This window comes from Peromyscus californicus, unplaced genomic scaffold, assembly GCF_007827085.1.
Source record: "Peromyscus californicus insignis strain IS unplaced genomic scaffold, ASM782708v3 Scaffold_11__1_contigs__length_118956290, whole genome shotgun sequence".
In the NCBI taxonomy this organism is placed as follows: domain Eukaryota; kingdom Metazoa; phylum Chordata; class Mammalia; order Rodentia; family Cricetidae; genus Peromyscus; species Peromyscus californicus.
This window is the reverse complement of record NW_026294402.1, coordinates 60,908,049-60,932,780: the sequence shown is the minus strand read 5'-3', so window position 1 is coordinate 60,932,780 and position 24,732 is coordinate 60,908,049. Positions and strand designations below refer to the sequence as shown.

The following is a 24,732-nucleotide window of genomic DNA, read 5'->3' as shown; positions in this document are numbered from 1 at the left end:
CTGTCTTAGAAGCATTCTTCAGTGTGTCTTATTTTGTTTGTCTGCTTTGATTATAGTAGCTGATACCCTTAAATAAGTCAATAAATGACAAGTTGGTTACAGATGACCATAAATTCTATCTTTTAGCAAAAATTCAATGTTACTTTAATTGGAGCAAGTGTTATTTTGTTTTGTTTTGTTTTGTTTTATTTTGGAGACAGGTTTTTGTGTAACTGGCTCCTGGAATTCACTCTGTAGACCAGGCTGGCCTTGAACTCACAGAGATCCACCTGCCTCTGCCTCCTGAATGCTGGGAATTAAAGGTGTGCGCCACCACACTCAGACATACCCAGCGTTTTTGTTTGTTTGTTTGTTTGTTTGTTTTTCAAGACAGGGTTCCTCTGTGTAACTTTGGTGCCTGTCCTGGCTCTCGCTGTGTAGACCAGACTGGCCTCGAACTCACAGAGATCCACCTGTCTCTGCCTCCCAAGTGCTGGGATTAAAGGCGTGCGCCACCACCGCCTGGCATGCCCAGCTTTTTTGTGGATACTGAGGATTCAAACTGGTCCTTGTGCTTACCCATTGAGCCATCCCCCCACCAAGTCCCATAATCCTATATATATATATTTTTTTATTTTATACGCTTAAAATCATTAATCTAAGTAGGGTTTCTTAGATTCCCAGACTGCCGAAAAGACTGTAGCTTGGGGTTTAAGAGCCTGTCTTGGACAGAGTTATTTTCCGGGTGTCTAAAGGTCAAGGATCGGGGAAATCTGTTGCCTTGGACGTCAGCGGGATAGATACTCACTCCTAGATTAGAAATAAAATTGCCTTGTGTTTTTTCCATCCCCAAGACGAGCTTGCCGATGTTCAGAAGTAAGCAGTTTGCAGTGAAAAGAAGATTTAGTGATTTTCTGGGTCTTTATGAGAAGCTTTCAGAGAAACACTCTCAAAATGGCTTCATTGTCCCTCCTCCACCTGAGAAGAGCCTAATAGGTAAGCCTGTGGTCTTTAATTCCACTTGAGTTTTAACACTTGGGGACTAGAGCAATAGCCAGCTATTTTTACATCTTCTCTGGTGTTAGCCTTTAGTTTTGTAGCACTTTGAACATTCTTATATCCCCCCAGAGTGGCCTCAAACTCACTGTATAGACCAGGGTGGCCTCCATCTTTCTGCCTTAGACTCATGAGTGCTAGAATTGCAGGCATGCACCACCACAACCTGGAAAGGATCAAGTATCATGCATGCGTGCATGCTCATATACGTGTGTGTGGGGGGTGTGTGTGTGTGTGTGTGTGTGTGTGTGTGTGTGTGTGTGTGTTGCTAGTGATTAAACACAAGGCCTCATGAACATTAGAGAAACACTCTACCAGAGTTCTGCCCTCGGTTTTGGGACTCTTAGTAATTGCTCTTCCCTCCAGATTGAAATTGCTTTGGGAACCAGGGGAGGAGGCTTCTCACTGCCATCAGGTGATTGTTAATCTATACTCAGAATCTCAGAACATTTTCTTCTATTATTATTTTGTCTTGTTTTGTTTTTCAAGACAGGGTTTATTATTTTATTTTTAACTTTATGTGTATGGGGTTTTGCCTGCATACATGTATGTATGTCTACCAAGTGTGTGCCGGTGCCGAGGAAGACAGAAGAGGTTGTCACAGCCCTTGCAACTAGAGTTATGAGCCACTGTGTGTGTGCTGGAAATAGGGCTTGCACGTTCTAGAAGAGCAGCCAGTACTCACAACCACTGAGCCATCACTCCAGCCCTCCCCCGCTTTTTTTGAAACAGGATCTCACTATGTGGCCCTCGATGGCCTGGAACTCACTATGTAGCACAGGCTGGCCTTGAACTCACAGAGGTCTCCGTGCACGTGCCGTCACATGTGCCTTTTTTTTTTTTTTTAAAGACAATATACGGTCTAAACCCCATAGTTTACAGCCTCCAGCATGTGGAAACTTAATTAGTGAAGAACCTTTGGTCCAGCCCTGATCAGGACCTCGAAATTTCCTTCAATGGCTCTGTGTCCAGCTGTCCTCGCTGCCTTTCCTTCGGATGACTCTTTATAAAACGTAGATTTGTCCTTTTTACCGTTTCTGGTTATTTTGTTTCTTAAATTCCATTCCAGGAATGACAAAAGTGAAAGTCGGGAAGGAAGATTCTTCGTCTGCAGAATTTCTTGAAAAAAGGAGGGCTGCTTTGGAAAGGTAGGTGCCTGCCAGCCCTATTGTAGGTCTCTGTGAGAAGCTGTTGGTTTGCTGTGTTCGTGGAGATGAACTGAGGTCATTACAGTCACACTTCCCTGTTACTGCTGACTTTCCCCAAGTCTTTACCTTCCCACTTCAGTCATAAGCCATCTTTTTCCTCTCCATCCTGAAAGAACGACCATAGTTTCCTTCTTGAATAATCTAGTGGGTGGTTCTGAAGACTGTCTGATGAGTCAGTTTGCTGTCTTTTGAAATGTGAAGAATGTACCTCGGTGTTTTGCCTTTATGCCCATGTAAGGGTGTTGGGTCCCTGGAACTGGAGTTGCAGACAGTTGTGAGCCACCGTGTGGGTGCTGGGAATTGAACCTGGGTCCTCTGGGAGAGCAGTCAGTTCTCTTAACCACTGAGCCATCTCTCCAGCCCCAAACATGAAGTTTTGAATACTTACAAGCAGAAACTTGCTTACATGCCTTATCTGAGGCCATTTTAAATACTAAAAGACACGAGTCCCAGCCAGCACTGTGCAACACCCCAAACCTTCAGAGTCCTAAATGACGGTGATTTCATCCTTTAGGTACCTTCAAAGAATTGTCAATCATCCTACCATGTTACAAGACCCAGACGTCAGGGAGTTTTTGGAAAAAGAAGAGGTTAGTGTTCTACAAAGCTCAACTTCATATCTCTGTCTACCCTTAGTGAAATGAAACTGGTTCATTTGACAAATACTTAAATGCCATAGCCAGTGAGTTTGTCCCCCAAAAGAGACAAGGATTTCCACTGCTCCAAATGAAAGCAGCTCTGCTTGTATCAAACGATGACCTGGTCGATCGAGTCTTGTAGAAAACAGTGCTGTTTGGCAGGGTCTCGACATGTCTTGCATACGTTACTAATTGGTTCAGATTGAACGTGTGTTTTGTGCTAGGAGGCTTAAAGGCATTAGTTAAAAACCAGGTACCGCTGGATGGTGGTGGCGCACGCCTTTAATTCCAGCACTCAGGAGGCAGAGGCAGGTGGATCTCTGTGAGTTCAAGGCTAGCCTGGTCTACAAAGTGAGTTCCAGGATAGCAAGGGCTACACAGAGAAACCCTGTCTTGAAAAACCAAAAACAAACAACAACAACAAACCAGTTACCACAGACGGTAGAACTGCCATATAGCAGAAGGGTTGATTAAAGTGGACAGGAGTTTTTATAGACTATGCATAGGCTATTCATGATTGTGGGAAACTAGAGACACTGCAGTCATTAATAACTGGAGAACTAAATAAAATATATCCACACAACAAACACTCTCTTTTGACCATAACCAGAACATGTAAAGAAATACGAGTATGTGGAGGCATCAAATAGCAAGTATTCCCTGAAGCAGAAGTCAGTAAAGATGGCAAGGCACGCGGCCAGAGAAAAATTATTATTATTTTAGAATCTTAGAAAACTAGAATGACAAGACTCATTATGTTTTTGTGTTTAATTTTTAAAAACTTTTATGTTACTATAATGAAAATAGGATTATTGTAATGAGATTTTTTTTCCCTCTCCAAAATGATTTTTTTCTAATTAAAAATGATGTCAAAGCCTGAAGTCCTTTAATTCTACCTCTGGGTATTTCTAATCTATTCTTGCTCACTCGATAACCCCAGAGCAGGGTTTGTCTTTGGAGACCTTTGGGCTGGATAACCCTTTGTGTGGGGGCTGTCCTGTGCTGTAAAATGTTTGGCACAATGAGGAACCCCTCTGCCTGCTAGATGCCAGCAGCACTCATCTTGACAGCAGGACTGTCAAGTGTCCTCTGGAGCAGAGTGGCCTCAACCTGAGAAGTAATGAATGACATCCTGGACGCCTAAGACACTTAAAATCTCATTTTACAACATAGTTTTACTGTGTAAAAGTAGCTCCATACAGAATATGCTCCTATCCTTGGGCATTCCTTCACTGTGGAAGCTCTCTCAAAGCTGAGTGCCCTTCTTGCAGAGTGTGTTCATCTAAAAGAGACCCCCTTTTTTTTTTTTTTTTTTTTTTTTTTTGAGATTTGGTTCCTCTACATAGCTCTGGCTGTGCTGGGATTAAGGCAGATGTTCCCACGCCCTACAGGAGGCTTTGACTTTAACAAAGAGATGCCATGCTCTGCCTGGGAAAGTGCTTGCCCTGGATTCCTGACCACCTGAATTATGAAGCGTTGATCTAATTAATCTTATCAATAAAAAACTAGGAGCCAGATATTGGGGTAAAAACCTGAAAGATCAGAGAAGCAAGGGAGCAGTCACTTCCTACCTCTTCTGTTCCTCCTACCAAAAGGGCTCGAGATCCTCTCTCAGCCCCACCTTACCACTTCCTGTCTCCTCTCTCTACAGTCCTCCAGAACTCTATGGTCAGCTAGTGGCTAGCTCCACCTGTGACTCTAAGCGAGCTTTATTTGTCAGAACACAATGAAAATATCACACAACAGAGTTAGATTTATATAAAGGTGGAAGGAGAGAACTGACTCCACAAAGTTGTTGTCCTCTGACCTCTGTAGGTGTGCTGTGGCACATGCATACAAGCACAAAATAATCTCAAAATGTTAAAAAATAAAAATAAAAGGGCCAGATGGTTGTGGTGCATGCCTTTAACCCCAGCACTCAGGAGGCAGAGATAGGTGGATCTTTGTGAGTGGTCTACAGAGCTAGTTCCAGGACAGCCAAGGCTACACAGAGAAACCCTGTCTCAAAAACAAAAAACAAAACAAAGCAAAATAATAATAATAAAATAAAATAAAGGAATGTTTGGTATTTAAGTAGTTCACACGTGGATAGGCAGACAGTCTTGGTGTGAGATTGCCTAGCCGCACAACACTCAATCTACTTTCTTTCTATGAATCACATCAAAGGCTGAAAATTTTATTGGTTCTTTCAGCCATAGCACTTGGATTTTTGTTTCTGCACATACTAGTTTTAGATTACTATAACTTCCTTAGAATACAAGAATCTACAGGTCAAATAACTTCTTTGACAAGTTTGGGGCATGCCATCTGATGGATATGAATTCTTCTGAACCTAAAATAGGGGCAGCAGATAACTTGCCATCCCGCCTTCTTGGTCTTGTAGCTGCCACGGGCTGTGGGCACTCAGGCTTTGAGTGGTGCTGGTCTCCTTAAGATGTTCAACAAAGCTACAGACGCAGTCAGCAAGATGACCATCAAGATGAATGAGTCAGACATTGTGAGTAGCCTACGCCTCTCAGATGCCCTGAGAAGTCCTGAAATTTCTGAGATGACTTTCCTCTCAATTAAAAAAACAAACAACAAAAACAACCCCTGAAAAAAAAAGCAGCTAAAGAAAAGCCACTCCCTGCACTTTGTGGAACATTTTCAGCCCAGCTCTGGGCTCATGTGTTTTCAGTGGTTCGAGGAGAAGCTCCAGGAGGTGGAGTGTGAGGAGCAGCGCCTACGGAAGCTGCATGCTGTGGTAGAGACGCTAGTCAACCACAGGAAAGGTAACCACTGGCTCGGAAACGCCCCTGGACTGGAGGAAATCAGTGTCTTTAGTGGGCTGGAGATGAGAAGCATGCTGTTCCCAACCTTCAGCAGTCCAAGTAGGAAATCTCAGCCCACCTGTTGCTTGATGTTCTGATAAACACCATATGTCCTGGTCTCCTGGCAAGAAACATGACTCAAAGCACTGTGGGCAGTGGGTGGAGGGAGCCTGCCTAGGTACATGCTGCTTTTGTTGATGGGAGTTGGTGGCTTGCATCCAGAATCCTAGTGCTTTGTTACCTGGTCATGCTAGCAAGGTGGAAATGCAGGGAAGCCGTCTACTGTGTCTCCTTTCTCCCCTGCCTTCAGTGGGCTTTGCTTCCCTTCTGTGTCTTAAACACACTGGTAACAAGAAATCTAAGAGATCATTAGCGTGAAGCAGGGTCAGGGCTGGCGAGCTCTGACATGGCTGAGAGGAGAGATTGGGCTTGGACCCTGCTGCCATGAGAAGAGCAGGAAGAAAGAGCAGGCCACAGAGACTGCGTGGCCTGCAGAGCCTAAGGTACTGACTGGCCTTGTACAGCAAGTTTGCTCTGCTCTAGAAAGTGGGAGAGTCTGTGTGTGTGGTGGCTGTGTGTGTGGCTGTGTGTATTTGTGTGGCTGCCTGTGTGTGTGGCTGTGTGTATTTGTGTGGCTGCCTGTGTGTGTGGCTGTGTGATGCATGTAGGCAGTTCATGATCTTCAACATCCAACACCAGAGCCTCTCCTTCCCTTGGCCTGCTTACGTGAGCTTGAAGTGGGCTCTCCAGGATGCTGGAACTGCTTCCTTCAGGCGGCCAGGCCTAGTCACGTGTAGATAGCAACTCAGGCCACTTTCCCTTCACTTTGAGTTTGGAGACTAGATTGTAGAACCCCCAGTTGACAGATATGCAGGGGCCAGACTTGCCAGGACTTGCTACACAGGGTCAGCTGCCTTGTCCCCCTCCCGAGAGATCAGAGGCCTCTGCTGTCTTTACCTCCTTCCAGAGCTAGCTCTGAACACAGCCCAGTTTGCCAAGAGTCTGGCCATGCTTGGGAGCTCCGAGGACAACACGGCCCTGTCACGAGCGCTCTCCCAGCTGGCTGAGGTAGAAGAAAAGATTGAGCAGCTCCACCAGGAACAGGCCAACAACGACTTCTTCCTCCTTGCTGAACTCCTGAGTGACTACATTCGCCTCCTGGCCATCGTCAGAGTAAGCCTCACTTCCTCCCCGCCCAGGGGGTCTCCTGCTCTCCACTTCCTAAGAAAAGTTTATCTCATTTTAGTTTAGGAGTGGTTGTAAGTTCTACTCTTGAAAGAACCCTGCAGACACAGCAGTCGCTTAAACTAGCCTCTCGGTATTCTGAGGCCCACAAGCAGCCCACTCTTGAATTTCCAAGTAGGCCCCCTAATGTTGAGGACAGACAGTATTCTCTGTGCGCCTTTCTCCAAGCAAAGCTTATTACAGACTGCTGCTTGGCCCCTGGAGCAGTGACTCTTCAGTCCTTTGGTCTTTGCCCTGATAAGAGCTCTTGCTGGCTTCCACTTGTCCTTCCAGTGTGACCAGTCAGGTAATGACATAGAACTGGCTTGGTGTTGCATGGAGGAGTGTGGCCCACGTGCTGAGAGAGCTTGTCACCAGAGCCCTCCTTGTGCTGTGCTGACCACACTGGTAGCAACACTGCACGCTGCCCTTCAGGTCCAACACCTCACTTTTCTTGGTGACCAGGGTGTCTGTTTCCAGAGCTCTCGGATCAGTTAAGGAAGCTTGTTGGGGCAGTATTAGCTCTCTGCATGACCTCCCTGATAAAGGAAGAATCTAAGGGGAGCCTGGCGCCTGCACTGTAAGGACCTGATTCTGCACGGTATCAGGGTGCATGAGCCTTAGCCTACTCCTCATCCCCAGCGCATCTCCTACTGTGGAGCTGCCCTCTGGGTCTCACTTCCCTGCAGTCATAGCTGCTAAACGCAGAAGCCTGCGAGCTTCTCCTGGTCCTTCTGCTCCTGGGTTGCTGCTAACTTTGGAGAGATAAGAGGCTTGAAAAAGGACCCTCTGTGAGATTCTTAGAACCAGTTAGACTACTCAGACTGGAGAGCCATCCTGGGCAAGGGCTCTGTCTGGGGAAAGCTTTCTGTGAGGAGCTTTGTTTTCGCGGGCAGGGGTTCCCGAGAGAGCACAGCTTTTGGATATGACTCCAGACAAGGTGAGCGTGTGTGAACAGGGCAAAGAGAAGCCAAGCCTGGTTCTCCATGGGCTGGGGCAGCAGCCTGAGAGCACAGAACTATGAGCAGGTCTTTTCTCAGAGAGCCTGTGCCCCCCCTTATGTTGTAAGCTAACGGTGGGAATGGAGAAATGAGCAAAGGTTTCTTTTGTGTCCTTCCCGGAACCCCTGTTAGCCCAATAGGCTAGGTTTAAGCCTTTCTTTGAGATGGAGTCACCCTTTACCTGAATTTTTGACATTGATGTGCTAAGAAATTTCAGGAGCCAGGTTTAGGAACACATGCCTGTAATCCCAGCAGTTGGGAGGCTAAGACAAGAAGTTCATGGTAAATTCCAGGTCAGCCTGTGCTACACTGTGAGTTCACTGGATACATAGTGAAACCTGTCTGGAGACACAAAGAAGCCGCAGAGCAGCAGCAGGGCTGAGAAGGTGAATGGGTAGCCCTGCACTCTGCGTTCATGGGTTTCTGTTCTGGTCCAGCTGTGTGCTGAGGAGCCTAGGGCACATCCAGGGAACCCTTGTAGGGACTGGGGAGCAGACAGACAGGGCTAGGAGACTGGCCCTAGGCATACTCTTAGATGTGGACTGCCTTTTGAAGCCCATAGTGTGTAGGTGGGATGGGAGATGGTTAGGCCAACAATGACCTTCTCTGAAAATGCTAATTCTGTTCAAAAGACTAGAAACAGGAAGCCAATAATGACTTTTGAAGCGCTTCTTGTGGGCCACGCTAGCCCAGATCAGGCCAACTAGTGTGTGGGTGAGATAAAGGCAGTAAGTAGGTCGTGTGACCATTTTAAGTGTTTATGTAAAGAATCCTTGAGCTGCCAGCATGGTGACTCATGCCAGTAATGCCAGCACTCAAGAGACTGAGGCAAGAGGCTCAGGAGTTCAAGGTCATCCTCAGCTATGTAATGAGATCAGCCCTGCCCGGCTACCTGAGACCTGTCTCAAAAGGGGAAAAAAGTCCTTCTGTTACCAAGTGTCTCATTTGTGTCAGCTGAACTGCTGCTGCCTTGCTGCAGACTTACAGCTCCGGGGCTGGGCAAGGTCCCTAGCTGGAAGTTTCGGTACCTGCTTGTTTTCCCAGTGTCCTGCGTTTACGTAAACATCTACTGTAATAGCTAATACAATGACGGCCTTTCCAGAAGATAAGGTTCCTTGAGAGTAGGACTATGTGTTTCAACTCCCACTGTAGTCTTAGCTCCTCACATGTGGCAGACTCAGGGAAAGTGTGTAGACTCATGGTCTGGCTTGGCTGAGGTGACGGCAGTTTAGAGACTTTATTAGTGTCAGGTACAGGCATCCGGCCCTGAGAGTAGCATGGCACTGGCCCACTGGAAGCTTGAAGAGGACCTGACCCAAGCTTGTGCTTTTAGACATGAATGCCCCAGCTGGGCACTAACAGTGGCTGCAGACCCTGCCCTTGCTCAGTGCTTCCCTGGCACAACTGCTGGGAGAGCCTCCTTCTAAGGCAGAGCCAGCCAGGTTGCCCAGGAGCTGACTGTACCCCTCCCAACTGTCCGCCCCCGTAGGCTGCCTTCGACCAGCGCATGAAGACGTGGCAGCGCTGGCAGGATGCGCAGGCCACGCTGCAGAAGAAGCGGGAGTCGGAGGCTCGGCTACTGTGGGCCAACAAGCCTGACAAACTGCAGCAAGCCAAGGATGAGATTACAGAGGTGAGCTGCCCAGCCGAGTGAGCCCAGTGTGGGTATACTGCTGGTTCCTCAGGGAACACTGCTCCCGTCCTGACCAGATGCTTGGAAGCCTACAACAGGCAAGAGACATAATTAAAGGGCCGGGGCTGCTGGGCAGGTCTCTGAGAACAACTTCAGAGCAACCTTGAGGCCTGGCTCTCCACCACTATGCTATCTGTCTGTCTGTCTGTCTACATATATATATATATATGTCGATATATGTAGATATATATATATTTTTTTAAATTTGCGTGTTTATGAGTGTTTTGCCTGCATATATGTCTGTGCACAATGTACCTGCCTAGTACCTGAAAAGGCCGGAAGAGAATGTTGGATACCTAGGAACCTGTGAGCCACCATGTGGGTGTTGGGATTTGAACCTGCATCCTCTGGGAGAGCAGCCAGCTCTAGTTCCTTGCACGAATCTTTGAAAAGCCACTTAGGTAACTCAGATATGCCCCATACTCCAGGAAAGAGCTAAGTTAAGTTTTCTGGGGCTTGTGGCTCTGCTTTTGAGCTCCCAAGTCAGAGGCTGCTATGGTACAAGAACTTTCTCATAGACCAGGCTTAGCCTGGGCACGTGGCCGTCTTTTCCACCTATCCCCACAGTGGCCTTCTGGATTGTGATATGCAGTGCTGAATCCCTTATGTCTCTCATCCTTCCCAAAGAGACAGACAGACGTCAGGCCCACTGAGACCTCCTGTAGAACTGCACCATGTTAAGTGACACTGCCCCACCAATTTGGGGGCTTTTGTTTTGTTTTGAAGACGGGATTTCTCTGTGTAGTCCTGGCTGTCCTGGAACTCACTCTGTAGACCAGGCTGGCCTCGAACTCAGATAATCGGCTTACCTCTGCCTCCCAAGTGCCACCACTGCCCAGCCCCACCACCTTTTTTTATTTGTGGTAGTGGAGCTCAAGCCCAGTCTCTCTCTCTCTTTCTCTCTCTCTCATACATATTCGTCAAGAATTCTGCTACTGAAGCTGCACCCCAGACCTTAAATAAGCCTTTTTTCCCTTCCCAGTGGGAGTCTCGGGTGACTCAGTATGAAAGGGACTTTGAAAGGATCTCAACAGTTGTCCGAAAAGAAGTGATTCGATTTGAGGTGAGTGAGCTAGAGCATGTGCGGCCTTCTTCGTGTACGTGTGTGTCTGCTCTGGTGTGATAGTTCCTGAGATGTGGTGGCCGCCTTAACGGTTGCTGCTGGACCAAAGCCAAGCCAAGAGCTGCAGTGTGCCCTCTCCACCCTCCCTCTCCCTGCCCTCTAAGAAAGCCTGCAAAGCTTTGGCAGAGGCGATTTGGTTGGAAAGTGCAGCTGTTTAAGCTGCTGGCTCTACTTCCCAAGGCTGTGCTTGACCTTGGTCAGCAGTAAACACCACCATCCCACCAAAAGGGGAAGGAAGACCTGTCTGGGAGGTCAGTGTAGAATCCTGTCTCCTATAGAAAGAGAAATCCAAGGACTTCAAAAACCACGTGATCAAGTACCTGGAGACACTCCTACATTCCCAACAGCAGGTATGTAATTACGCACAGCCCTGGTCCCCATTGCCTGCCCCAAAGGACAGCTGTCTATGTGCGGCTCTGGTGACTAGATCTGGGGTCGTGCTTCTGAGGGAGGAGGTTCTGCTGTAGTTGATATTTGAGAACAGGCCCTACTGCTCTGTCTCATCAGGCCCTCTGCTAGGCGTGAAGATCCGTCTCTGTCGCCATCTTTACCAGTCACTGGCCATCTCGACAACCATGTTGTCTTCAGTCCCCAGTGCACTTTCAGGGACCTCCATCTCTTCTCTCACAGATAGTGGAGTCCTAATGCCCACCCTGTGGTCCTGTCTACCGCTCTGGTTCTGAGGCTCTAATCAGTCTGTGGAACAATGGTACCGTTGTGAGGCGCAGACAGAGCTGTGGCCTTCAGAGGGTGCCTTTGGACTTGGGACAGAAGCTGATGCCTTCTTAAGTCTAGAGGGAGGAGGCACCGTGTGGGTGCCTCTGCCCCACAGGCCTTTCTTTTGGGTGGCCTGTGGTCCATGGGGTATGCCATCACACTGAACTTGCTTCCCTCCCAGGCTGGCTCAGGCTAGCTCAGGCTGGCTCAGGCTAGCTCAGGCTGGCTCAGGCTAGCTCAGGCTCTACCACTAGGTGGGGAACTTGCTTACTGTCTCCTCACTTCTTTGCAGCTGGCAAAATACTGGGAAGCCTTCCTTCCTGAGGCGAAGGCCATCTCCTGAGGGACCAAGGATACCAGAGCCCACCTGTGTGACGCTGCCTTTTTATACACTGCCCTCCTCCCCCTCGATGGACCCCAACTGATGCACCCTGCCTTGGCTGGACTTAGCCCCTCTACTGTGCCCCCACAAACAAACTGTTCCCAGTTACTCTACCCAATATTTCATTTAGCTTCCACATATATTTTCTTACCTAAGAGAATAGTTTCCTGCTTTAAGCAAAGACCTACAATAGGTGGTGGAATTATAGGTTAGGGGTGGAGTGTTGATATAAATATATAAATACAAATGTATATTTTTCAGGCTGTGGTTTAGGAACTGGGAATAACGTTTTCTGTTACTCCTGATGGTGCCATGGAAGATTATGTAATAAAATATTTGAAAATCAGGTCATAGGACTCAGCATGGTAGTGCTTTTTGCTTTCTGCTGGGAAGTGGTCGGGAAGCAGGAAGCAGGTCTAGAGTACTCCTAACCAAGAAGTTGCTGGGTCTAGTAGGTTTCCCCCACAGGCACTCACATGACTTTCCGCTGCCTTCCTGTGGGGCTGGAGTTTCTTGTCTACCTGCCTCAGCTCCCAGCTTATAGCGTCTCTTAGTCCGCTTGAATCGTGTTCTTATTTCTGTAGGAGGGAGCTTTAAGACAGACGTGTCTTAAGTAAAAAGTGAAAGCCTGTTCTATGAAGGAGGCCCTTGGTCTTCTAACCCTGCCTCCCTAGACCTGAAGCCCTCTCTGGCCTATCCTATGTTCTAACCCTCTTTTTGCTTCCTATCAAAAATAGGTCCTCAGGCTGGAGGGTGGGGTGTATTTAGTAGCTGCTGGGTATGTGCTTGTCAGCATGTGGAGGGTGTGGGTCTGGTCCCCAACACAACACAAAAGAAAGCCACATATTGCCGGGCAGTGGTGGCGCACGCCTTTAATCCCAGCACTTGGGAGGCAGAGCCAGGTGAATCTCTGTGAGTTCGAGGCCAGCCTGGTCTACAGAGTGAGTTCCAGGAAAGGCACAAAAATACACAGAGAAACCCTGTCTGAGAAAGAAAGAGAGAGAGAGAGAGAGAGAGAGAGAGAGAGAGAGAGAGAGAGAGAGAGAGAGAGAGAGAAAGAGAGAGAGAGAGAGAGAGGAGAGAGAGAGAAAGAAAGAAAGAAAGAGAGAGAAAGAGAGAAAGAAAGAGAGAGAAAGAAAGAAAGAAAGCCACATCATCCTCAGGGCTGTCCCTGCTCCTGTGTAAGGAGTGAGCAGGGCTGGCAGCTTTAACCCTCAGAAGGGGTCATCACAGAGCAACTAAGTCTTACTGATGGACCTGAAGACAGCATGCCCCCAGGAGCCTTAGTGGGTGAGCACAAGCCAGGGGCCTTCAAACCTGCCTGGATCTGGCCCGGGAAGCTGGGATCTCAGGCCGGTCATCGCTGGGCTTCCCCTACAGCTGCCTCTGTGGTACAAACTAGAGAGGAGCTGGAGGCCCCTCCGTAGAGAAAAGAAGACAGTGCCTGCTGTGGGAATCCTCTTCAGCCTCCCAACCTCCAAAGATGCCCCACACAGGCTGCTGGACTGGCTGCGTCAAGGTGGGTGGCTAAGGCTTGGGAACAGCACTGACTCCCGTTCCCACATTGGCACCAGGGGAGATGCTAGAGCTGCAACTGTTGATGTCAATGGGCTAATTACAAAAAAAAGGTCATCTGTCCCCAGCTGCCTCCCAGTATTCCCCAGGACCTTCTTACCACCTTCAATTTTATCTTCTCGTCCTTTTCTGATGCTTGCTTTACATGGTTAAAGTTATACAAAGTATTTTGTATCCTGCTTTTACCATTCAGCATCATGTATATCACAAACATTTTCCTTCCACGTCTTTATATAGCTTCACAAAACTATGTCATTTTTAAGGCTTCCATGGAGACTGGGTGTGTTGAAGCATACCTTTAATCCTAACACTGTATGAGTTCAAAGCCAGCCTACTCTACATAGTGAGATGCCATCTCAAACAAACAAAAACAAGCAAACAAACTTCCCTGGAATACCGTAATTCAGATTCATCACGCATTGCTGGATTCTTGGTTGAGGAAGGAAGTGTTGGGTAACTGTTAATATAATTTCAAACAGAACTTGTATTTCCTTTATGAAAATTCCCATTGTTGACATGTTATCCACTTGCCGGCTTGTCTGTTTCTGTTGGTGACAGATTCTTGTGTAGCCCACGCTTGTTTTGAATTTGCTGGGTAGCCGAGCTTGGTCTTGGACACCTGCGCCTCCTGCCTGGGCCTCCTGGGCCTCCCAGGTGCTGTACAGATTTGCACCGACACACTGACCCACTTTATCTGTAGTATTCACACGTATTTTCTGAATCATTTGAGAGTAAGTTGCAGGCATTACCAGTCACCCCCAAATTTCAGTATGCAGTTCCAAAGAACAAGAATGTCCCATCATGGGGCTGGAAAGATGTCTCAGAGGTTGAGAGCACTGGCTGTTCTTCCAGAGAACCTGAGTTCTATTCCCAGCAACTACATGGTGGCTCACAACCATCTACAATGAGATCTGGCTCCCTCTTCTGGCCTGCAGGGATACATGCAGGAAGAACACTGTATACATAATAAATAAATAGATCTTAAAAAAAAAAGAATGTCCCATCATAATTTAAATAAAGTTTTCAAAACCAGCCAGGCAGTGGTGGCGCATGCCTTTGATCCTAACACTTTAGAGGCAGAGGCAGGCAGATCTCTGTGAGTCTGAGGCCAGCCTGGTCTACAGAGCAAGTTCCAGGACAGCCAGGACTACATAGAGAAACTCTGTCCCAGGAAAAAATAAAAATAAATAAATAAATAAATGAAGTTTTCAAAACCAAGTAGTTGGAGTCTGAGAAATGGCTCAGTGGTTAAGAACACATACTGCTCTTGCAGAAGCCTCCAGTTCAGTTCCAAGCCCCTATGTTGGGCAGCTCATACCTGCCAGTAATTCCAGCTCCAGGGATCCAACTCTTCAGTGACCTCTAGGTACCTGCACTCAAATGCGTGTACCCTACACACACACACACACACACACACACACACACACACACACACCAGGTTTAACATCAGTACAATACTGTACTTTTATCTAATGCATGGCTCATACTTAAATTTGTCTGTTGTTTCTCGGGTGTCCTTGTAGCAGTTCTTTTCCTTATAAAGGATCATGAGTTCTACTAACTGACATGTGATTGCATGCTGGGTGATTACATATATCTGTTAATAGGGAAGAATTCCTCAGCGTGCCTCTGTCTCTCATTACCAAGCCATTTTTGAAAAATGGAGGCCAGTTGTTTTCTAGGCTGGCTCTTAACTTGAACTTGTCTGATGGTTCCACCCGACCAGCCGGGAGTGTTGTGCACTCTGGGTAGGAATGCCATGAAGTGTGGGAAGATAGTTGGAGAACCTGTAACCATCTTGTTCCTTTATTGTTCCAGCATCGGCTGGTGAGTAGTCTTGCCTGAGTCACCACAGCGATTGAGCAGCAGAATGCTTTCTGTGCTTGTGGCATCCACCCTACAAGACAGCATCCTTCTCCCCCAATGTACTTACCACATGGCAATCAATGCACATGTGTAGATTCCTACTGTAGTCAGCTAAGTCCTGCCTTTGACTCCCAAGCTGTCTTATATTTATCCAGGTGCTTGTGTCTTGTGTCTTTTTTTTTTTGTTTTTTGTTTTTTTTTTTTTGTTTTGGTTTTTTAAGACAGAGCTTCTCTGTGTAGCCCTGGCTGTCCTGGAACTCTTTGTAGACCAGGTTGTCCTCAAACTCACAGAGATCCACCTGCCTTTGCCTCCCAAGCACTGGGATTAAAGGCGTGCGCCACCACTGCCCATCACCCTTGTCTTTTTAATTTGTTGCTTTTTTACCTTCTAGCATAACAAGAGAGCCCAGCCCAGGCAAGACAGAGTCTCACTATGTAGCCTGGCTGGCTTAGAACTCACTGTATAGATCACAGAGATCTGCCTGTCCATACCAGCACTGAAGTTAAAGGTTGCTCCACCATGCCTGGCAACCAGGCTTATTTTCTGTCTTCCCCAGCCCAGGCCTAGACTAAGTACTTCTCTAAGGAGTCTTGATTCCTTAAAGTATAGAATGGTATTAGAAACTAAGCTGAAGGTGGATCTCTGAGTTTGAGGCTAGCCTGGTCTACAGAGCAAGTTCCAAGACAGCCAGAGCTACACAGAGAAACCCTGTCTCAAACAAACAAACAAACAAAAAAACCAAAAAAAAAAAAAAAAAAAGAAACTAAGCTGAGTGCTGAGTGTGCTCATTGATACTTGAATGCCATGCTTCTAATGTTCTCCATAGACATGAGAAGAACACACACACACACACACACACACACACACACACACACACACACACACGAGAGAGAGAGAGAGAGAGAGAGAGAGAGAGAGAGAGAGAGAGAGATTAAAAATACCTGAAGAAGGACTGACAAGATGGCTCAGTGGGTAAAGGTGATTGCCACCCAGCCTGGTAACCTGAGTTCCATCCCTGGGACCCACATAGTAGGAGAGAACTGACAACTGTCTCCGGCAAGTTGTCCTCTGACCTCCACATGTGTGCCACACACACGCAGGCAACACAGACATGTAAAGAAATAGCCAGGAAGGTGGGGATAATGACCTAAGTAGGTATTCAGAATCAAGGAATTGGGTGTGTAACTCAGTGGTGGAGGCTTTCCAGCACGTGTGTGCTCAGCCCTGGGGCCCACCACAGCCTGAAACAAAGAGCCCTCCTGAGTAGCTCAGGTTCAGTCCTGGGGCTTCCTCTAGTCTGCCCCCTTTCTCCCTGTTTGTCATGTTCTTGTTTTCCTACGTTAACTCCTCTCCAGTGCTCAGCCTCACGGCTCCTCATTTGCTTGGATGGAGGCTTCTTTGGCTTCACAGCTTCATGCTCATCTTCCATGTCCCCACATTAGCAGGGCCAGTTGTTCAGGGTCATGCAGAGAAGGAGTCAGGGTCAGCCACAGGGAAGAGGGTCTGAGACCCAAGCTCCTGTGAGAAGAAAGGGGGCACAAATGTAGGTGTTTTTTCTCACGAGACAGAAATGTATCGAGAATCTGATGCTTGAACTGTGTCCTAAAAGTAAGGAATGGACTGCTGGAGAGATGGCTCAATGGTTAGGAACACTGGCTACTATTCCAGAGGATCCAGGTTCGACTCCCAGCACTCACATGGTGGCTCACAACTGTCTGTACCACCAGTTCCAGGGGATCTGATGCCCTCTCTGGCCTCTGGACACACATACACATAAATAAAAAAATTCTTAAAAGTAAAGAAGCAGCCAGGCATGGTAGCACAAGCCTTTAATTCCATCACACAGGAGACAGAGGCCAGGGAATATCAGTAGGCTCCAGGCTACCCTGGTCTACATACCAAGTTCCAGACCCTGTCTCAGCTGTGTCTGTGGGTGGGGCCATCATGTGCTCACTGTGGAAGCACTAGGAAAGAAACCTTTGAGAAGAGGTGTTCCTTTTGTGCTTCTCTCAGGGAGGATCATCCCTTTTGAGCCTTTTAAGTTTCATGCTCCACTGAATGAGCTAGCTGGGCACATTTGAGCCTTTTAGATAAAAGATATGGAGAGAAGTCTATACTTACCTTGACATGGTCCTTGAGTTCTCTCTCTCTCTCTCTCTCTCTCTCTCTCTCTCTCTCTCTTTCACACACACACACACACACACACACACACACACACACGTGCGCACACACCCCAAATCTATTGATGTCATCTGAAAATGAGAGATCCTAATTTTTAGTATAAGTGTTTGGTAACAAAGTCAGAGATCTAAGATAGATTGAAAGTGTCACACATAAATTCCAGTAACTTTGGGCTCTGTGGCTTGGAAGTCTAAAAACGTACCATTTTAGAAAGGATGTGCTGATGGAGATGTGCTCAGGATGGAGTCAAGCGCTGGCGGAGCAGAGCAAGGTGATGAAGGGGTGTTCCCTGCCCAGCAAGCTCAGGGTGCACAGGAGGGTGAAGCTTGCGGATGTTGAGGGGCATCTAGCCCCAAGGTGCTGAGATTTCCCCCTCCAGCATTTGGAAGGGAAGGGGAGGAAGGACAATGAGTGGATCCCCTGGAGCAGAGAAGGACATGTCGTTGTCACAACTGGCATTTTTGGGAACTTTGGAGACACTGGCCGAGCCTCTCCATGTTTGGGCAGGTCAGGCCTGAGCTGAGTGCTAGATATAGATGAGACCAGTTGGCCCGTCCTCCAGACCTTGGGATATGTCACCCGCCAGTGTCCTGTCTTATCAGTTGTGTGCCTTTATGTTGGCACTGTCCACCAAACTATAAACTCTGAGGTCATAGGCCTTTGCAACTCCATGGTCCTGAACTCAAAACATGGTTCAGGCTCAAAACAGGTGCCAAACACTCCAGCTCTGCCACCTGGTACCCATACCTGGCTGTGAGGACCCTGGCTCACCCTTTCCTGTTTATCTCCCAGTCCTTCACAGTAGTTAACATCTCTTCAAAGGGAGTTCCAAATCTGCCCTTTCCTTCCTTATTTCTGTTAGCTCTGGGATTGGTGCCTGTAGCATGCTTTCTCAGCCCCCATTTCTTAATATGTATATGTTCTTTTTTTAAAAAAAGATTTATGTATTTATTATGTACACAGAAGAGGGTGTCAGATCTCATTACAGATGGTTGTGAGCCACCATGTGAGTGCTGGGAATTGAACTCAGGACCTCTGGAAGAGCAGTCAGTGCTCTTAACCTCTGAGCCATCTCTCCAGCCCCCATAATATGTATATGTTCTTAAGTGTACAAATACGTACCAGGTGTGTGCAGGAGCTCATGGAAATCAGAAGCTAGAGTTGGGTCCCCTGGAAATGGAGTTACAGGTGGTTGTAAGCTACCATGTGGGCACTAGGAGTTGAACCCAGGTCCTCTGCAAGAGCAGTAAGTGTTTTTAACTGCTGAGCCATCTCCCCAGCCCCTTAGCTCCCAGTCTCAGTCTCAGAATTATACCTTCCTGAAACAGTCATTTCCAACACTGTGGATGGGCGTGGACGGAAAAGGATAGGTGTGGACGGGCGTGGACGGGCGTGGATGGGTGTGGATGGATGGATGGTGTGAGAGTTCACTGAAGATCCTCATGGACACTTATAGGAACTAAGCACTAAAGACAGCTATTCAAAGATGTCCATCACTGCATTGTGGACAGCTGCAGAGACTGAAACCAACCTAAATGGCCATCAGGAAGGAATTAAATGGGGTATGGTACAATCATGCTGTTAGATATTACATAGACATTAAAAGTGATGCCTAGTTGTATTCATGGACAAGGAAAACATTTTTGAGTGAAAAAGGCAGGAAATAGAATTACATGAACTATATGATCCACATTTAATGAAACTATGTTTGGAAGGGTATTGATTGAACTGTTAAGTATAGTTACCTCTAGAAATGGAAATTTTCTTTTACTTTTTTATGTCATTTTATATTGCTTAAAATTTCTGTATTTATAATCAGAAGAAGTGACTTTCACTATTGAGGACGAGTTGCAGACATCTTCAACATATGTAAACTTTCTGATAGAAATGGTCCTCTTGGGCATTGGTCCTTTCTGCCTTGTATCCTGTTATCCTCAAAATGACCTCTTCAGCCTCCTGAGTGTTACCTGAAGACCATAGCCTGCTCCGTATTATTACCTGTGGGTCCACCAAGGCCACTTTTCAAGGGATCCAGAAATCTGTGCTAATTTAAGATTTAATGGGCCCCACCATGGTCAGTAAGACAGGTGTCTGGCAGCTTAGGCTGAGCCTGCATGCTACCTCATCATAGCTACCTGTCCCGTGAGATTTGCCTTCCACAGCCTCTTCCCTCGGTCCCTGGTTCGCTTTGCAAATGCCCCTGTGGCTGTGATGACCAGACCTGGACAGAACGTTCCACCAGCCTAAGGCAGCTCAGAGGCAGCCAGCAGCTTATCTTCCAAAAGATATACTTCGGGTCCAGAAAAAACCCACAGAAAAACCCTGTTCAGTCTGAGACAGGACCTTTCCCTAAAGAGATTGGACAACTGTTTCCAAATGACTATCCCCCAGCTTTAAAGCCCTCAGCTTCCCCTTGCGTTATGAGTGGCTGTGTGAAGACCACAGGGGCCCAGCCAGCCTGTCTATCTTCTGGGGAACATCACCAGAAAAACATGATGAGGCACAAGGCAGCCAGGGACATGTGCAAGGCAGGGAGCATAGAGTCCTCGACAGCCCTTGCCAACTGATGAGTCTACAACTACAATAAGAGGTGCCATCTGAACACCGTGTGCCAGGCACTGCTCAGGCCATGAGATGGCATTCTGCCTGGTGGGCATTATCTACAGGAAGAGTGTGTCAAATAGTTTGCTCAAGGAAACACCCCAGAATTAAGAATTAAACCCAAACTTCCCAGCAGCCTGTCTGCTCCATTATGCCCCACATGAGGTAGACGGGGTGGTCAAGACGAACCTACACAGTGAACTATTAAGCTGTTTTATTCGTTTGCCTTTTGAGATGGTTTCATAAAACTCAGGCTGGCCCCTAATGCACTACTTAGCAAAGGCTTACCTTGAACTCTTGATCCTCTGGCCTTTCAAGATTGGGAAATATGGGCCACCATGCCTAGCTAAGTTGTTTTCTTTTTGTTTGTTTGTTTGTTTGTTTTGGTTTTTTCAAAACTGGGTTTCTCTGTGTAGCCCTGGTTGCTCTGGAATTGATTCTGTAGACCAGGGTGGCCTTGAACTCACAGAAATCCACCTGCCTCTGCCTCCCAAGTGCTCTGGGATTAAAGGCATGCTAAATTGTTTTCTTAAAGACCTGAATATGGCAGGTGGTGGTGGCACATGCCTTTAATCTCAGCACTCGGGAGGCAGAGTCAGGTGGATCTCTGTGAGTTCAAGGCTAGCCTGGTCTACAGAGAGTGTTCTAGGACAGTCTCTAAAGCTACACAGAGAAACCCTGTCTTGAAAAGAAAAATAAATAAATAAACTCACCCAATGGGGAAATTATGAGCAAGTCTCATTCTGGTACCAATTTGTCCTTATATTTGAGCATCTGAGACAGTCTCCTGGAACTCTCACCAGGCCACCTTTTCTTGCTGGTATTAGGAGAAGCACAACAGAACTAAACACTACTCTTGTTGAGCCTTGTGTGGGTCTGAGCTACATGGGAGGCTGAGGCAGGAGGATCATTTGAGCCTGAGTTAGGGGTCAGCTTGGGCATACAGGCATCTCAAAAGGGACATGGGTAGGGCTGGGAATCTAGCTTAGTGGTAGAACCCGTGACTGGCATACCTAAGACCATGAGTTCAACCCCAGTATATGCAAAACAACCCCACTCTTTGAGAAGCCTCAGACAACACCCTGTGGAATGCTGGGGTGTGAGGTGGGGCACCTCCGTTCCAGACCTGAAGATGTGCAACAGCCACAGGCCCTCCCGGATTCTTTCTGCCTGTTGTCCTCAGTTCTTATTCCGTAGTCATCTTCATGAAGTACAGTTGTTACATGAGTGTTTCTTTGTACCCCAAACCCCATGGTGAGTACACTGGGGGGCTGATGGGTTGACTTAAATTGTTTTGCCAAAAAAAATCTATGCCATGGAAAGTGCTGAAAGAATCCCTGAGTCCTGTCCCCTGTCCTACCTGGGCAGGAAGGAAGTGGCCGGCAGGAGTGACACTGCTGGCTGATGTCCTAGGTTTTGCTTTGGGGTAACACAGGACATGCTCACCAAAGTGCCACAGCCCTTTCTAAAACCCATTGCCTTCCTTCCTCAAGCCCTGTTCTCACTTTGTAAAAATGGAGAGTTTAGACTAACTCTGTAGTTTAAAATGCTTAGCAAAACTTCTTAAAAGGTTTCTTACTCTGAAAGTCAACACTCATACGTAAAAATACTTTCAAATTTTTATTATTTTAAATTTAGAATGTGTAGACGTCTGGTACATAACTATAATCCTAACACTTGGGAGACTGAGGCAGGAGGATTTCTGTAAGTTTGAAGCCAGCCAGGGGCTAAACATAGTGAGTTCAAGGCCAACCTGGGCTACATGGTGAATTCTTCTCTCAAAAGGAGGGGGCGAAGAGGAAATCGCTGAGTGAGTAAAAGAGCTAACCACACAAACTGACAACCTGAGTTTGAGCACCAAAACCCCCATTAAAAACAAAAGTCCAGATGCAATGGTGTGCATCCATAATCCCAGCACTCCTGCAACAAAATGGAAGGCAGAGAAAGGAGGGCCACCCAGAAGCCTGAGGTCCACCCAGCCTCTAGGATGTAGCTAGCAGCAGAAACAAGAGAGCCCCTGTTCTACAATGTGGGAAACTAGCACACACACACACACACACACACACACACACACACACACACACACACATACATACAGGAGTAATTTTTAAAAATCAAGCTTGGGCTGTAGCCCAGTTGGTAGAGTGCTTGCTGAGCATACCCAAAGCCTTGGGTTTGATACCCTGTGCTGCCTAAAACTAGACAAGGTAGCATACAACTGAAATCCCAGCATTTTCCAGGAAGTGGAGTCAGGAGAATCAGAAGTCCAGGGTTAGCCACAGCTAGTTGGAGGCCAGACAGGAGAGGCCATTTTTAAGAAATTAAATTAAAAATTATAAAATGTCAACCAGGCGATGGTGGCACATGCCTTTAATCCCAGCACTCGGGAGGCAGAGGCAGGCGGATCTTTGTGAATTCGAGGCCAGCCTGGGCTACAACAGAGCGAGATCCAGGAAAGGCACAAAGCTACACAGAGAAACCCTGTCTCGAAAAAAAACAAAACAAAAATTATAAAATGTCTTTTAGCCAGGCATAGTGGTGCTTGCCTTTAATCCCAGCACCCAGGAGATAGAGGTAGGTGGATCTCTGTGAGTTCCAGGCCAGCCTGAGATACAGAGTGAGTTCTGGGACAGTTAGGACTACACAGTGAAAAGAAAAGTTGTGTGTGTGTGTATGTGTATATATTTTAAAATAATACATATGTATGTAATATATATGTATAAAATCATATATATATATATAATCTTTTAAAGCCAATCAGTAGGAACAAAGCTCATCTGTTGAACAAGACATGCTGGTTCGCTCCAGCCTGTTTCCAACACGTCTGTGCACTATGGAGGAATTGGGGGATTTTGATTGCAGCATTCAGCACTTGAAATAGTTGTATCTCAAACCTTTGAATCTCAATGCACTGAAAGAAATCAAACGAATCAGTAATAATGTATTAGAGTGAACCAAATTTGGTTACCAGTATCCCACTGGTTTATGGAATACAAAAACAGTAATTTTGTATAAATAAAAAATTTGCTAACATTTATTCATTGTGTGCCAGCCCCGTGCTAAATACTTTAACAGCATAATGTCATTTAACCCAAGTACAGACCTCCTGCAGATAAGGATTCGGGTTGGGGATGGAGTCGAAGATTACACAAACAAGCAAAGTTAGGGTCTGCGGGAGCAGGTTAGACCCACCCTTGCACAGGCAGTCCTGTGGAAGCCCCCTAGGCCAGCGTGCCTACCCACCCCAGAAAAGAATCCAGCCTCTGTGCCCAGTGGCGCCTGCAGGCTGCAACCCAGGAGCTGTTTGTTTTCTTAACGGGGTTAACCAAACCTCCTGAGCGCCTCTCAGCTGCAGAAGCCCTGCCGGTGAAAAGGGGCTTTGTGTGATGGCCGCGAAGGGGAAGGGCCAGGGCCCCAGCCAAGGCGGGAGCAAAGCCAACTCAAGCACCAGCATGGGGCGCTCCCGCGCCCCAGCAGGAGCAGCGCCCCAGCAGGAGCAGGGTTATGCTGGGGAGACACGGTTACCCCCAGTGTCTCCCGTCTATTGCTTAGTCCATGATCCTGCCTACGAGTTGTAACCTGTGGGCTCCATCCATGTCTGCATGGTATAAGGAAGGCTGGTCTGAGAGTCCAGGGACAGGTACCATTTGGGTCCCAGAAAACAATTTTTTTTTAATTTTTTTTTTAGTATGTTGAAGATTAGAACATGATCTGGAACTCACTGAAAATGCCACTGTCAGGCTCCTCCAAGCTCTATGCAGTCAGAAAATCTGGGGTGAAGCACTGCTCTATAATAAGGGAGTATAAGATTCTAATGTGACCAAGAGCCTGTGAGATGGCTCAGAAGGAAGGCTCTTGCCACTAAGCCTGATGACCCAAGTTTGATTCCTAGGGACCTGCAGGTTGTCCTCTGACCTTCACACTTGAGCTTGTGTGTACACAAATAAATAACGATGTCACAAAACTTTAAAAAGTAGCCGAGTACTTTTAAGCAATTGTCACTCCACAACTTGGGAATGAAATTCACATGCTAGACAGAGATGAAAAAAAAAAAAAAAAAGACAAGATCTGCCCTTAAAACATCTGTCCTTAAAAGAGACTTTCTAGACAGAAGTCACTTTAGGGTTTACAGACAAATCTGGGACAAAGGCCCACGTCCTTTGCAGTAACTGCTCTGGTGTTGACATGAGGACATTTATTGTTCTTTGGAGGAAAAGAATCCACATAACTTGCAGTGGCTCCCCAAAGATACTCTAAGTAAGTCCTCTGGGGCAAGGAGATTTGTGTGTGGGGGGGGGGGGGGGGCTGGGTGCTGTTGTTGATTGAGACAGGGTCTCATGTAGCCAAGGCTGGCTTGACACTCTCTATGTAGCCTAGGATAACCCCTGCCTCTACCTGCCAAGCGCTGGGATTGCAGATCTGTGCCACCACACCCAGCCTCTTGCTTTCTGTTTGACTCTGCACTCTTGTTATGTGGAATCCGAGGGACCTAGGAGCAGGAAGGTTACTGCAGATGTGCTTACACCTCAGCTGCACTAATCTTCATTCTGTAATTGGTGAGGAAAAGGCGCTGATTTGAAAATACCTAGTAATTTGGTTCAGTGGGTAAAGGCGCATGCTGCGAAGCCTAGTGATCTGAGTTCAATCCGTGGGTCCCACATGATGGAATGAGAAGAC

At 47.1% G+C, this 24,732-nt stretch overlaps 1 protein-coding gene across 2 annotated transcripts in view; it reads left to right on the top strand.

Moving 5' to 3' along the window:
* The window catches only part of Snx1 (sorting nexin 1), a 39,561-nt gene extending 27,384 nt beyond the window's left edge, over nt 1-12,177 (top strand). For both annotated transcript variants that reach the window (XM_052712835.1, XM_052712827.1), the window contains exons 6-15: nt 834-975; nt 2,105-2,183; nt 2,758-2,833; nt 5,265-5,378; nt 5,559-5,652; nt 6,659-6,864; nt 9,406-9,549; nt 10,592-10,672; nt 11,011-11,082; nt 11,742-12,177. In XM_052712835.1, coding sequence (XP_052568795.1) covers nt 834-975; nt 2,105-2,183; nt 2,758-2,833; nt 5,265-5,378; nt 5,559-5,652; nt 6,659-6,864; nt 9,406-9,549; nt 10,592-10,672; nt 11,011-11,082; nt 11,742-11,792 — 1,059 coding nt within the window. In that variant the 3' untranslated portion in view covers nt 11,793-12,177. The remainder of the gene's footprint in view (nt 1-833; nt 976-2,104; nt 2,184-2,757; nt 2,834-5,264; nt 5,379-5,558; nt 5,653-6,658; nt 6,865-9,405; nt 9,550-10,591; nt 10,673-11,010; nt 11,083-11,741) is intronic.
* Nucleotides 12,178-24,732: the final 12,555 nt, after the last annotated feature.